Below are 15,171 nucleotides of genomic sequence, written 5' to 3'. Positions count from 1 at the left end.
CGAAATTTTTTGTGAAAATCTGCGAATTATTTTTGTTTTGTTTTACGATGTACACAAAGAGAACATGTTCACAATTAATTTAGAAGATGGGTGCGAAGCGCCCTATAAGGCTAGTATTAAATATTTGATTCCCGGAGAAATGTTGAATCACGGGTTTGCGCTTTTACAGCGTAACAATTGTAATAAAATGTTATGGGGAATTTCAAGATTTGTTTTCATTATTTAAGCAAATGTATAAAAACCAGGCCTTTGTTTCGTTTATTTACAAAGAAAAAATCATTTTTTTCCCAGAAAAATAAGACATGGTTGACCTGCCTTCAGGTTTGAATGCGGCGAGGGGGCTGGAGATTGCAACGATGATAATGAATGTGCTGGTCCTCTAGTTTGTGGAAATAACAACTGTTTAGTGTAAGTAAATTGTAACTTTAAAAAAGAGGGAAAATGAACTGAGTTCTTGCTACAAACTCAAATGTTCTTATCTTTGCAACCTGATGGTAAAAACCTTTCATATTTTAAATTTAGACTATTAGATCTAACAGAATTGATAATTTGAAATTATATATATATTTTCAAAGTTTTTTCTAAATATTTTAAAACTTTAAGGTTGATAGTTGATAAAAAGTATGTTAAAGAAATTCAGTAAATATAAGAAATATTATTAACTTAATATTTGTGTTCCATCCTAACCTTTCTCCGGTTCCAACCCTACTTGTATCCAGGTACCACAATAGGACAGGTATGTGGGATGATGATGATGATTGTTGTGAAAGAATGTGTACCCCTCAACATCCTTGTAAAGAAGGAGGTGGAATCTGTTTAACGGATACCGATTGTAAGGTATTCTCATTTGGAAAATTAAAGGGAGTGTTCGTGAAAAAGTAAAAATATATACCCCATAAGATGAATGAAATTAATTTCGATTCGATCGATATTATGATTTTTCTGAGGCTGGCCGGTGTACCCACTGTAAGGTTAATTTGCATCTTTTTATTTTTTGGCTTAAGAGCTAAAAATGTTATTAGGAAAGGGGACGTGAAACGTCCTAGAAGCCTTATAGTAAATTTATAGATCAATTATGGTTCATTATACTCCATTACATTAAACCAAAAGGGGCATATTGAGTGAATAAAAAGTAAATAGGATATCATGAAATGTGAAATGTGTCTAATAAAAGGATATCATGAAATGTGAAATGTGTCTAATAATAGGATATCATGAAATGTGAAATGTGTCTAATAATAGGGACCAGATTTAATTAATAGAAAGATATAGTTGAACCGCATGGACATAGTTGAACCACTTCTGTTTTGCTTTCGCACAAGAGAATGGGTTGAACGACGTATTTTGAGGTTCTTGCTTTTCATCAAATGTGCAGTTACAACAAAAAAGAATATCGAATATATTTCTTAACACTTTTATCCATACAAAACCTGGCAATAGAACTTGTTTCAGAGTTCCTTAGGGTTAATCTGTGGAGTTGGAACATGTTTAAATACAACTTATTTTCCAAGGTTGGTAAAAATTAACCAAAACTAAATTTTATTTTAAAAATATATTTAACGTGTTTAGACACGTGTTCCCGAGGAATTCAGAAACATTTGGATTTAACATTAGCAGTAGTTGCTGTTATAGACCTTGTAATGAAAGATATTATAAATGTTCCCAAGGAGAAGAGGGATGCCTAACTGATAATGATTGCGCAACTGGACTGTTCTGTAAGTAAGTAGAAACTGTCCCGTTCTGTTGTTGTTTTAGTTCAAATAAAACGCCTGAACCAATGGTAATATGTTTATCATTATCGAACAATCGCGTAATTATTACAATTTATTTGGAGACCAAACTGTTCCAAACATTAAAATCTAACCTATCCAACTTATCTAACTTATCTAACTTATCTAACTTATCTAACTTATCCAACTTATCCAACTTATCCAACTTATCTAACTTATCCGGCCAACTTATCCAACTTATCCAACTTATCTAACTTATCCAACTTATCTAATTTATCCAACTTATCCGACTTATCCAACTTATCTAACTTATCTAACTTAACTAACTTGTATAACTTAACTCATCTAACTTATCTAATCTTATCTAACTTAACTTATCTAACTTATCTAACTTATCTAACTTATCTAACGCCCGACATAGTGTCACAACTTATATATTTAAAATTAGAGTTTAATTATAATCTATTTGAAATTTAGAATTAACGGTCAGGCCTTTAAACACATTTTGTGAAAAAATTGAGTCTTTGTCACAATCTCAAATTTGATAGTTCATAAATCTTTACAAACCTATGGTGCACACTTACACATTTGTATTTCAAACTTAGATTATTTGATCTGGCCGAATTTCAAGTTTGAAATGGCTGAATTTGGTTGTAAAGATATAGGGATTATTAAATCAGAGTTTTTGACAAAGAATCACTTCCTTTACAATATAACGGTCCGGCAAAAGTCAAACTGAAGACGACATTGATTTCCTTACTGTTATATTAAGATTTGGACCCAGTGGTGTATCGTATTGTGAAGATATAGATGAATGTGACCCTCTCCATAAATCACGTGGTGGTGGATCTTATTGTGGGTACCAGCACGCTTTTTTCGTTTTATTTATTGGAATTATCTCTACGTGAAGAACATTGCTCTTTTATTTATAGGAATTATCTATCCGCGTAAAGAATGTTGCTCTTTTATTTATTGGAATTATCTATCAGTCTAAATAATATTTCTCTTTTAAATTATTGGAATTATCTCCGCGCAAAGAATATTGCTCTTTTATTTATTGGAATTATCTCCGCGTAAAGTATATTGCTCTTTTATTTATTGGAATTATCTCCACGTAAAGTATATTGCTCTTTTATTTATTGGAATTATCTCCACGTAAAGTATATTGCTGTTTTATTTATTGGAATTATACCCGCGTGAAGTATATTGCTCTTTTATTTATTGGAATTAGCTCCGCGTAAAGTATATTTCTCTTTTATTCATTGGAATTATCTCTGCGTAAAGAATATTGCTCTTTTATTTATTGGAATTATCTCCGCGCAAAGAATATTGCTCTTTTATTTATTGAAATTATCTCATCGTAAAGTATATTGCTCTTTTATTTATGGTTTCGGCCTCCCAATGTGACCTAGAGGCAGGGGCGTTTTCAGGAATTTGTCCAGGGGGGCTCAGCATCCGTTGTGGCATGAAAACCCCCTGAAATCAGTAGATTTCACTGGTCCAGGGGGGCGCTTAGCCCCAATAGCCCCCCCCCCTAAATACGCCTCTGTCTAGAGGTCCTAGTAAATTACAATGTGTCTGAACTTTAGAATCTATTTTCATCTGTTAAATTTAGATTTTTTATTTCAAATATTCAGTGCATAAATCTTTAACGCTATTTTTGACATATTTCTAAGAAGAGGTAAAAATGTTTTTGAAAATATTCCGATACAGACGGGATGCATAATTCGTTGTATAGTTAGTTTTACGTGCTCCAGCTGTTAACTTCTGTTTATTTCTAGGGTTTCCAAGAAATGGCCATATAAGCAAAATTTGCGTAATTTCCGCACAAATATGTTTTTTGCATCTTTTCCGCATGAAGCGCAATATTTTTTTTTGCGTAATTTGCGCAAAACCTAAAACAGAATTAAACAACTGAAGGTTTATTCAAAAATGTACAAACAAATAAGTTATGATTCTGCTGCTCTCTTGGTTACTTTTAGTTATAAAATCTTTTAATTGAGAGACAAAAATTAATAAAACAGAAATTAGAAATTGAAATTGAAAGTTGATGCATAGTTTTTATAAATGTCTGAATCTTTGAGTGGTGTTAAACTTTGATATTTCAACACCGAGATAAGACAATACTGAAGCTTAGTCATCGAATTTTTATACAGCCTCAAATTTGAAGTGTCGCATCTGCCTGATACTTTTTTGTAGGCCTAGGCATATATACATTTTAAAAATGCAACGCGTCTGTTTCTATCTTCAGTCTAACATGAGTAATTGGCAAAATACTGCTTGACTTTTGTGTGAGATCGTGCAAATCTTCATTTGCTGTGCGCCATTATGCATCAGGTTGAAAATAAAGTTTTATGCAAGTAATCATTTCCTTTTTAAGCACAAATGGAAAAAGTGCAGTCTTACAAATAATTACTTTATACTGATAATTTGTGCTGCAAAATTGCGCAAAACAGAATAACGCAAAAGCGGAATGGCGCATTTTTGCGCGTAATGAAATTTGCGAAAGATTGCGCAAAGTGATATTTTTTCCCGCAAAAATGTAGCACAACGAAAGCAAAAATTTTCGCTTGTTTCACAAAAATTGCGCAAAAGTTTTGCAAATGTAAACCCTATTTATTTCTCTTTTAATATACCATTTAAAAACTCTTGTACGTAAACCAATATTAAATATTTAAATCGTTTTATCTATATTCAATGAATTTTATGCATGTAATATTTCTAGACCTCACACAAACTGTACCAACATGATTGGAAGTTACATCTGTACATGTTTACCGGGATATACGGACTTGGTTCACCATGGAGGCTGTGTAGATCAAAATGAATGTAGCATCGGTAATAAGCAATAATTGAGCTCTTAAAAGGAATTGTTCATGTAATTTTAAGCAGTTTTTCGGTTTAAAGCCGCAGCAAAAATTCATAAAAGTACTTTTGTACAGTTTTATGAATGTATGCTCATTGTCCATAACTATTATAAATTCTTGCAACGAACTCTAATTTTATTATCCTTTTAAATTTGCAACTGATGATTTTGCCAATTTTATTTCAAATTTTAAACTATTTCTTGTACTACAGTTAGAAATATAAAAAGACGTTTGACATCAGGTTACAAAGATATAGGAATTAGAAGATCGGAGTTCTTCTTACATTTGATATTTTCAGTTTTGAAACTTTGATCACGAAATGAAAAATATGAATTTAGCCAAGGAAATTTTCCAGCCAAAACTAGAATTTCTTTGATAGTTCAGAAGTTTGTTACTAGATTCTTTCTTTTAAAATCAAATCTCTGCACTGTTTTAAATAAACTTACTCCTCGTACCATCAGTCAGATGAGAGCGTACACATTCTAACCAGTGCAATGCAGAGTAGCGCCAGATCCTCTCAAATCGGATTTGAGTAGCTCCAATGCTATTATGCATAACACTGGTAAGAACGTGCACCCTCTCATCTGACTGATGCTGCGTGGAGTAAGTTCATTTAAAGCAGTGTAAAAAATAGCTAGTATTTATTTTGAGAATGAGGGTGAACTCTTTTCAGATTATTTTTGTAAATAAACCATCTAAAATTTTTAGAATCTTTTCAAATAAAAAAATATCTATTGCTTGTTTTAACCGTGTTAAAGAAAAATCAAAACTGACAAATTTAAAAAACGCTAGTAGGTAAAAAATTTCTTCAACTTTAGAATTCTTACAAGTTTAAAAAACGCTAGTAGGTAAAAAATTTCTTCAACTTTAGAATTCCAACAATGTTTTAATTTAGAAAATATATGTGGAGGGTGGGCTGAATGCATAAACACGAAGGGTAGCTATATCTGTGCTTGTAATACCGGATATATACAGAACAGTAGAACTGGAACATGTGATGATATTGATGAATGTACTACCGATTATGGACCAGATTACTGCAGGAAACTTTTAATTCAAATTGATTTTTAAAAGAAAATGAAGAATTTAAATACAATCTAATTTTTTAGATCTAATGCTATCTGTGTGAACAATGATGGTGGGTTTGGCTGTAAATGTTTGGCAGGGTTTGACAGCTTTCAAAAATATATTGGTTGCTCTGATGTTGATGAATGCTCTAATGGTAAATATACCTTTTCCACAGATGATAAAGAAAGGAAATACAGAGCATACATATGTTACTGGCCCAAAACGTACAAATGTTACCGACATGCACATTTTTACGAACCCAAAACATGCTAATATTACCGACACAAAACATGCAAAGGTTATCGACCTTAGACATTTAACTGTTACCGAGTCCTACCCTAAACTTGCCAATGTTACCATTTTAATTTGTAAATTCCAATGTCAAGTGCCCCTCCATGCATTCCTAATGGTACCATTTAATTTGTAACATATATAATTCCAAGTGCCCCTTCATGCATTCAAAACAATACCAGCTTTAAACCTTTTTCTGACCAAAAATATATCGCTGTTTTTCTAGATTAAAAACTGTTCAAATTCGGACTATTTCAGTTCAAAGAGAAACCAAAATAAAAAAAAATTGGATACCTCATTAATTCTTGATCAGACGAAGCTTTTAAGGATACCTAATTTATCGCAGATGTCTGCGCCCCACTTTAAAAGTTCATGATCCAAGAGGGTACATCATGTACCATATATGCATTCAGCTGTACCGTCCAGTCTGGACTACCCCATGAAAAGTCAACTCAGCATAATTTATGTAACAAATGTGACTGGCAAGATGACAGTGCATGCCACTTTCTGATATTGGCAATCTCTCTGTAATCATATCCATGCTGTAATCTATTAAAGGTGGCTATAACTGTGGAGCAAATACTGACGATGTGTGCCAAAATACTATTGGAAGTTACACCTGCCAGTGCTTACCTGGATTTGAATTATGGGAACCAAAGATAGGCTGTATAGACATTAATGAGTGTATCCAGGGTGAGTAGATCCAGATAGTTTAGTTATACAATGAAAACCAACTAAGCCATGAGGAGCAGTATCATGTAGAGATGGGCATATTTTTTTTAACGAACATCATTTTTTCAACGAACGAAAAGCACGAATGATGGACTAACGAAATGGATTGTTAAGAGAAATTAAAAAGTTATCTTTTTTAAACGAACGTAAAAACTTGAAAAAACTATAGTTTTTACTGAACAAACTATTGTTTGGGACAAATTTTAGAAAAAACGATTGGTTTTTTGAACAAACGATTCTACTGAACAATCGTTCAATGAGGAAACGAACGAAATGAATGGAAAGTTAAAAATACTTTTGAGAAAGAACGAAAATTTTTTTTAACAATTGAAAAAAAAAACGTAACAGGTCGTTCACGAATGATAAACAAACAAAATAAAAAAGTCGAACGTCTCTAGTAATATGCCAATCAGGACAGTAAAATAAAATCTGCCGATCCATATATTAGGAGGTGGCTGAACCAAAAATATATTGGTAATTAGTTATTGATATTAGTGATTGATGGTATTAGTTAATGATAATCAATACTTGATTTTATCTCAATAAATCATTATTTATTTATTTATCTATTTATACAATGATCGAGTTGATAATGTTTAAGGTTTATATGAATGCGGTGAGAATACCCTAACTCCGTCATACAGATACTGCTACAATACAATTGGAAGCTATTATTGTTCCTGCAAGACTGGGTTTGGAAACTGGACCCATCTCCTTGGTTGCTCAGACACTGATGAGTGTGCTTTAGGTTTCAATTTTTCCAAACTTTCTAATGTATAAGTAAATCTTTAAAAAAAATATTTAATCTTTAGATTTGGTTGACTGTGGATATAATACGGATACATGTATCAATAATATTGGTAGTTACACCTGCACTTGTAAACCAGGTTATGGTTCATGGTCTAAATCTTATGGATGTTACGATATAAATGAGTGTAACACAGGTACAATCTATAAAATTGTTATGGTAATTCCTTTTAATTCTTAAAATTATAAAGTCATTGATGAGTTTGCCCCCTTCAGATTGGATTTGAAAAATTCTCATAGTTGTTACTTTTAATTATTGAATTATAGAGTCATTAATGAGTTTTTATCCCTTCAGGTTGGATTTAAAAAATTATCATAGAAATTCCTTTTAATTCTTTAAATTATAAAGTCAGTAATGAGTTTGCCCCCTTCAGATTGGATTTGAAAAATTCTCATAGTAGTTTCTTTTAATTATTGAATTATAGAGTCATTAATGATTGTTTATCCCTTCAGGTTGGATTTAAAAAATTGTCATAGAAATTCCTTTCAATTCTTTAAATTATAGAGTCATAAATGAGTTTTGAGTTTTGCTATCTTCAGATTAAAGTGGATTCAAAGTGGTCAAAATACAAATATCTGATGACATTTGATAGAAACACATTATTCCAAGGTTGTATAATAAGGTTGCATACTCTCGAAGCGCTCCAATGTACAGAAAATATTGTCTCCTTAGCAAAGATAGATATTAGATAGATTCCGTCACTCTCGCCTCTATGATCAGTGACATCATATTTTAATTCTAATTTTTATCTGTCTCTGCTAAAGAGGCGACATTTCCCGTACATTGGAGCGCATCAAGCTTAAGAAAACCTATTATACAACCGTGCATTATCCCAAATAATGTACATAATGCACTAAAACTACAGAATCCTGAAGTCTTAAATCCTGAATAAATATATGGTTAGCCCATATTTTCAGTTAGATTGGGGACACATTTAAGCCGAACCCAGCAGGGGAAGTCTGGTAAGGGGCTGAGCGCTGCAACAACGGATATTAAAAGTCTACAGCTTTGGGATTTTTGGGGACAAATGTAATTAAGACTTTTGTACCCACTCTAGTGCAGCAGGAATCTGTGAGTGGTTATATAAAACAAACATACAAGACTTTTTTTATTGCAAAACATATTAATCTTGAAGGCATACATAAATGCAGATAAAATGATTAAACATAAAAGAGTTTTCATTTGATTACAAAACATATCAATCTTGAAGGCATACATAAGTGGCAAATAAAATGATTAAACATACAAGAGTTTTTATTTGATTGCAAAACATATCAATCTTCATACATAGAAAAGATGTAAACGCTTTTGAATTATACAAATTTCCCTAGGTTCAAGCTCTTGTGGAGTAAACACAATATCCTGCTACAATACCCCAGGGGCGTACTACTGCTCTTGTAAAACTGGATTTGAAAACTGGAAAGAAGGAGAAGGATGTACAGATCGAGACGAGTGTGCTGGTCAGTAAACTTAAAGGAACTGAGTCTTTGATATTTCAAACTTAGATTGTTTTGTCTAAAAACATTCATAGTTTGAAATATCTAAGGTTTACGACTTTGGGTTGCAAAGATATAGGGATTAGAAAATCTGAGATTGTGACAAAGACTCAATTCCTTTAAATTCATTTTCACATAATAACTGGTATTTATATTTAGAACTAGTAGACTGTGGATATAATACGGATACATGTATCAATACTATTGGTAGTTACACCTGCACTTGTAAACTAGGTTATGGTTCATGGTCTAAATCCTATGGATGTTATGATATTAATGAATGTAACACAGGTACTAATATCAACATCAAAAGGCCATCGTATCTCCTATCAATGGTCCATGTTTAGGTTCAAGCTCGTGTGGAGCAAACACAATATCCTGCTACAATACCCCAGGGGCGTACTACTGCTCTTGTAAAACTGGATTTGAGAACTGGAAAGAAGGAGAGGGATGTACAGATCGAGACGAGTGTGCTGGTTAGTAAACTTCAATTTGAATTCATTTTCACTTAATAACTGGTATTAATCTTCAGAACTAGTAGACTGCGGATACAATACAGATACATGTATCAATAATATTGGTAGTTACACCTGCACCTGTAACCCAGGTTATGGTTCATGGTCTAAATCCTATGGATGTTATGATATAAATGAGTGTAACACAGGTACTATTATCAACACCAAAAAGGTTATTGTATCTCCTATCAATGGTCCATGTTTAGGTTCAAGCTCGTGTGGAGCAAACACAGTATCCTGCTACAATACTCCAGGGGCGTACTACTGCTCTTGTAAAACTGGATTTGAAAACTGGAAAGTTTCAGCTGGGTGTACAGACAAGGATGAATGTTTGACAGGTATACTTCAAATAAATCTTAAATATTTCAATTTCATTGAATTATTTAAACTTTAGATGTATTATCAGGATTAAAATAAATAGATCCGATATGATAATAAATATCACTTCCAACTATAAAGGGAAGGAGAAAAGCTGATATGACTTATCAACATATCATAAACTTCTCTAATTTTGATTTTCATCCAAGAATGGGAAAAGTCCATTTGTTTGGTTGCATTGTATATAAGGATTTCAAAGCTTTTTTGTGTTATTTATAGCTTTGAAAAAAAAATAATTCTATGACTTAGAAAATACGGAACAAAATCCAGATATTGAAATCCCCCGGCAGGAAATCTGACTAAAATTCATATATATTATTAATCCACTTGAAACTGATGCTAAACTGTCCTAGTAAACTGTGGACCAAACAGCTTATGTAACAACACTGTTGGAAGCTATTTATGTGTTTGCATGAATGGATTTACTGACTGGAGGAGCTCGTTGTCCGGCTGTAGTGATATTGACGAGTGTAAACTAGGTAATAATCCGATTTTTCTATTTACTTTAAGTAATTAGTATCTTTAAACCTAGGTTTCCACAACTGTACTGGAAGCTTCCCAGCTTGTTTAAACTCCTTTGGAAGTTATGAATGTGGAGGTGAATAAAAATTCAATTAAAAATAATAAAAAATTCTAAATTTAATGAATATTTTTAAAATCCCTATTTAGCCCTTGTAAAGCTGACAGGTGGATCCACTGCTTCAGAAGGAAATGTAAATATTTGGAATGAATTGACTCTAAGATACGAAGGAGTTTGTGATGATTATTGGGATATGTAAGAATATAAATTATTAATAGGTTTTTATTGACTTGATTTTAAGTAAATCCCTTTCATACAACTAATTTCTCATTCACAACGGTACCGCGTGGAACCACTTAAACCTTTGTGAAATAAAAAGAAAATTTTTAAAATGATCCTTGTTTTTTATTCAAAAATTCATCAACTTCAATTGCAGTTTCTCTAAAAAAAAGGATGCATCAGAGTAAATTGGAATTTAATACGTCGAAAGTCCTTTAAAAGCTTTAAATAATGTTAAGTGTTAAGCATACTTTTCAAATTTCTTCAAATAAGAGAAAGTATATTTGCTCTCAACCTAACTTTAAAACTGTTCAAAGTAAATATTTAATTTTTCCTACAGTATTTACTGTTCATCTCGTGGAATTATGAAACTTGTTACTCTGCATAGGGCATACAGAGAGTTTAAATAAAATATCTTTATACATGATTTTAACTAAGTTAGAAAATAAATGTGAATTATTTGCTTATATAGAACATTAAACGAACATTCACATACTATAACTCAGAACTAAATGATTGCCAAGAAGTTGGTCAGATGTTTGGATCATTTAAAACAATTATTTATGTAATCCAAAGAATCGCGACGAGCTGAAACTTTCTTATTCCTAGATCTTTGCAACCTGATGGTGTAAATCTTTCATATTTTAAATTTTGATTATTAAATCTATCAAAATTCATAGTTTGAACTTTCGAAGGTCGACAGCATTGGATTGCAAAGAGATAGGGATTATAAAAGTTGAGTTAGTGGCAAAGACTCAATTTGTTTTTAAAAGATGTTGTGCATAATTCTTTCCGTATTTTTCTAGCCTGGATGCCGAGGTTGCCTGTAGATGGCTAGGGTTTCAAGGAGGGTTGCCTAGGAATGAAAGCTATTATGGTCTAGAATCCTACTATACAATGGATGATGTCGAATGTACAGGTGCACTTAGTTGTAAACACGTGGAAATATTTTATAGTTCTAATTAAAATCGGCTTTAGATTATAGTTATATTAACAAGAATGTTTTCTTTGGGGGGGGGGGGGGCATTTTCTACAATAAGGAGTAGGTTGGGTGTCAATGAAAATGAGTTTTTGACACATAATCAAAGGAATTGAGTCTTAGCCACAAATTACGATTTTCTAATTCCTAAGTCGGAAACCTTAGATATTTTAAACTATGAATTCCGATAGATCAAGTAATCTAAGTTTGAAATATCACAGGTTTACAAAATCAGGTTGCAAAGATATAAAGATTAGAAAATTTGAGTTTGTGACAAAGACTCAATTCTTTTTCTAGTCTCTCTACTTTTGGAACCTAATTGTGAAACTCTAGATAATTTGAACTAAGAGAATTCATAGTTTAAAATATAAAAGGTGTGATACATTGGGTTGCAAAGATATAGGGATTAAAATCTCAGATCCTTTCATAATTTCTTTGCAATACATGGGACTATAATTATACAGGAAAACAGCGTGGGGGTTTAAAGTATATTGAAATTTTTAAAACGTATCTCGTGATTTTTAGGTCACTTAAGTCCCTTCCTATAGATTACCCTCAAAAAAATCTCGATTTTACTTGATGAGTAAAATGCATCTGTAAAAAATCAGGAATTAAGCGTAGTATGTTCAGCTGGCTGTAGATTTAACTACAGATAGAGATACACATCTTTAAATATATATTTACCATTATATAAACTTCTCATTTTAGACCAAGTGGTTTTCTATAAAGTGGTATTCTTGCCTGTAATTTTTCAGGATATGAGAGTAGTCTGTTCAGTTGAGAATATACAGATAGATACATCTTTATTTGTATATTTACAATTCTATCTGTTTTCAGGATATGAGAGTAGTCTTTTCAGCTGTGAATACCGATATAGATACATTTTTATTTGTTTATTTACAATTCTATCTGTTTTCAGGATACATGAGTAGGTTGTTCAGCTGAGATTATATAGATATAGATACATCTTTATCTGCATATTTACAATTCTATCTGTTTTCAGGAGATGAGAGTAGTCTATTCAGCTGTGAATATACAGATATAGATATATCTTTATCTGTATATTTACAATTCTATCTGTTTTCAGGATATGAGAGTAGTCTATTCAGCTGTGAATATACAGATAGATACATCTTAATCTGTATATTTACAATTCTATCTGTTTTCAGGAGAACTCTATTCAGCTGTTAATATACAGATATATAGATACGTCTTTATCTGTATATTTACAATTCTATCTTTTTTCAGGAGATGAGAGTAGTCTATTTAGCTGTGAATATACAGATATAGATAACTGTGATGAATATGAGGCAGCAGGAGTAGAATGTATTTAACTAAAATAGAAATAAATAATAAAAACATATTTTATCATGAAGCATTGACAGAAGCATTATTGTATCACATCTTTGAAAGTGCAGCATTGACAATAACATTATTTACAGTGGCAACAATAATATCAACAATTCTTTTTATAATTATTGCAAAATAAATGTTTTATAATCTATCTAAAGTAATATTGTGTTGGAGAGATTATTATTATAAAATCATTATATAAATATTGTGTTTTAAACAACAGCAAAAAATCTTTATGAACCTAATAATAATAAAAAATATACAATGGCTGCTTAATGACAATGCTGCATATCTCAAAGTTAGTTATTTTAAGAATTATCTAGCGAATGCAATTTAAAGTTACATGTAAGAACTAAGAAATTGAGTCTTTGCCACAAACTCTGATTTTCTAATCACTATATCTTTGGAACCAAATGTTACAGACCTTAGATATTTCAAACTATGAATTCTGTTAAATCAAATAATCAGAGATAGAAATATCAAAGGTTTACAACATCGGGTTCTAAAGATATTGGGGTTTAAATATTTACAAAGACTCGAAATTCCTTTGTTAAATTTATAAAATTATAAACAAATCTTTTGTATCGACTTTTTTTTACGATAGAAAACAAGGAAGTATGAATATTTAAATTTTCTTGAATAATGTTTAAATAGGATCATGTCGAAAATATTGTACTTAGTACATACATCATTAGTTGATATTATCTTGGAAACCCATCTTTGACGGGAATATTAATTTTTCATATTAAATCCAACCACCACAGCTTAGAATTTTTAAACCAATTTAAGAACATTTTCGTGGTTTATTATTCCCAATAAACATTTGAGGTAAATCTGTCAAGAAGTTTAAGAGTTATGATTAAACAATATACATAGAGAATAGAATATATAGAGAGGAATTAAAAGAATCTCTCGGTATGAATATTTTCAGTCCCTTTCAGCCTGAAAGGGAGTTCAAAGTGTACAAATCATGTAAACGTTCACAAATTACCTGCAGTAGAGTACATTAATACAGTATATTACTTAGACTATTCATTTCAATTTAGAAATTTTTAAAGCTGTTAAATAAACTTTATAATGAATTAGGTGAATAAAAACATCATTTGATTTATAGTTATAACGGAAAATCATCGTTTGTAAAGTGGAAGGCATAGCGTCTATGTGAAATGATCATTGGTCAATTATGAAACCAGCCTATTTCATAATTTGGTTTTCTTTTAACAATAATTTTAGATTTTCTATAAAATGATATTCCAGGGCCCAATAGGTTATATAGCATAAATATGTGAAGTACACCTGCAGTATGAAAACAGTACAAAAAATGGCCGTTTTACACTTTTTTCTAGTAAATTTCTCTCTATATATTCTATTCTCTATGACAATATACCTTCTACTGCTACTGCATGATAAATCAGTATGTCGTCATCTAAAATTACTTTGTTTAACTGTGCCATCTAAGAAGAAAAGAGTCAAAGAAATTGAGTCTTTGCCACAAATTCAAATTTTTTAATCCCTTTATCTTTGCTACCTGATTGTGTACACCTTAGATATTTCAAATGTAGATTACTTGATACAACAGAATTAATTTTGAATCTCTCCAGTGGAATTTTAAATCCCTATGATTTATATCTGAATCCCTCCAGTGAAATTATAAACTCCCAAGAAGGATATCTGAATCCCTCCTGCAGTAGAACTATAAACCCACTGCGGACATCTGAATCCCTCCAGTGGAATTATAAACCCCCTGAAAAGATATCTGAATCCCCTTTGTGGAATTATAAACCCCTTGGATAGATATCTGAATCATTCCAGTGGAATTATAAACCCCCTGAAAGGATATCTGAATCCCTCCAGTGAAATTATAAACTACCAGGAAGGATATCTGAATCCCTCCTGCAGTAGAACTATAAAACCACTGGAAGGACATCTGAATCCCTCCAGTGGAATTATAAACCCCATGAAAGGATATCTGAATCCCTCCAGTGAAATTATAAACCCCCTGAAAGGATATTTGAATCCCTCCAGTGGAATTATAAACCCTTTGGATAGATATTTGAATCCCTCCAGTGGAATTATAAACCCCTAGGAAGGATTTCTGAATCCCGTCACTGGAATTATAAACCCTTTGGAAGGATATCTTAATCCCTCCAGTGGA

The 15,171-nt window shown here is 31.7% G+C and overlaps 1 protein-coding gene across 8 annotated transcripts; it reads left to right on the top strand.

Moving 5' to 3' along the window:
* The first annotated feature begins 83 nt into the window (after positions 1–83).
* Positions 84–13,026, top strand: LOC111701075 (fibrillin-1). Of its 8 annotated transcripts, none has more exons than XM_023472211.1 (21): positions 84–408; positions 720–837; positions 1,453–1,511; positions 1,570–1,719; positions 2,503–2,589; positions 4,456–4,568; positions 5,493–5,640; positions 5,707–5,819; positions 6,515–6,649; positions 7,290–7,436; positions 7,501–7,632; positions 8,828–8,956; positions 9,227–9,283; positions 9,340–9,468; positions 9,525–9,656; positions 9,714–9,845; positions 10,239–10,364; positions 10,418–10,483; positions 10,555–10,660; positions 11,491–11,603; positions 12,912–13,026. In XM_023472211.1, exons 2-21 carry the CDS (start codon positions 739–741, stop codon positions 12,995–12,997), a joined length of 2,259 nt encoding a protein of 752 aa, XP_023327979.1. In that variant the 5' UTR covers positions 84–408; positions 720–738; the 3' UTR covers positions 12,998–13,026. The 8 variants fall into 8 exon arrangements, with proteins under 8 accessions (XP_023327979.1, XP_023327984.1, XP_023327978.1 ...); XM_023472210.1 differs by having other exon boundaries at positions 85–408; positions 9,152–9,283; XM_023472213.1 differs by lacking the exon at positions 9,227–9,283 and having other exon boundaries at positions 85–408.
* The last annotated feature ends 2,145 nt before the right edge of the window (positions 13,027–15,171 follow it).

This window comes from Eurytemora carolleeae, unplaced genomic scaffold (genome assembly GCF_000591075.1).
Source record: "Eurytemora carolleeae unplaced genomic scaffold, Eaff_2.0 scaffold323, whole genome shotgun sequence".
Taxonomy (NCBI): Eukaryota; Metazoa; Arthropoda; class Copepoda; order Calanoida; family Temoridae; genus Eurytemora; species Eurytemora carolleeae.
The sequence above is the reverse complement of the archived record's forward strand: the minus strand, read 5'-3'. Positions and strand labels throughout refer to the sequence as shown.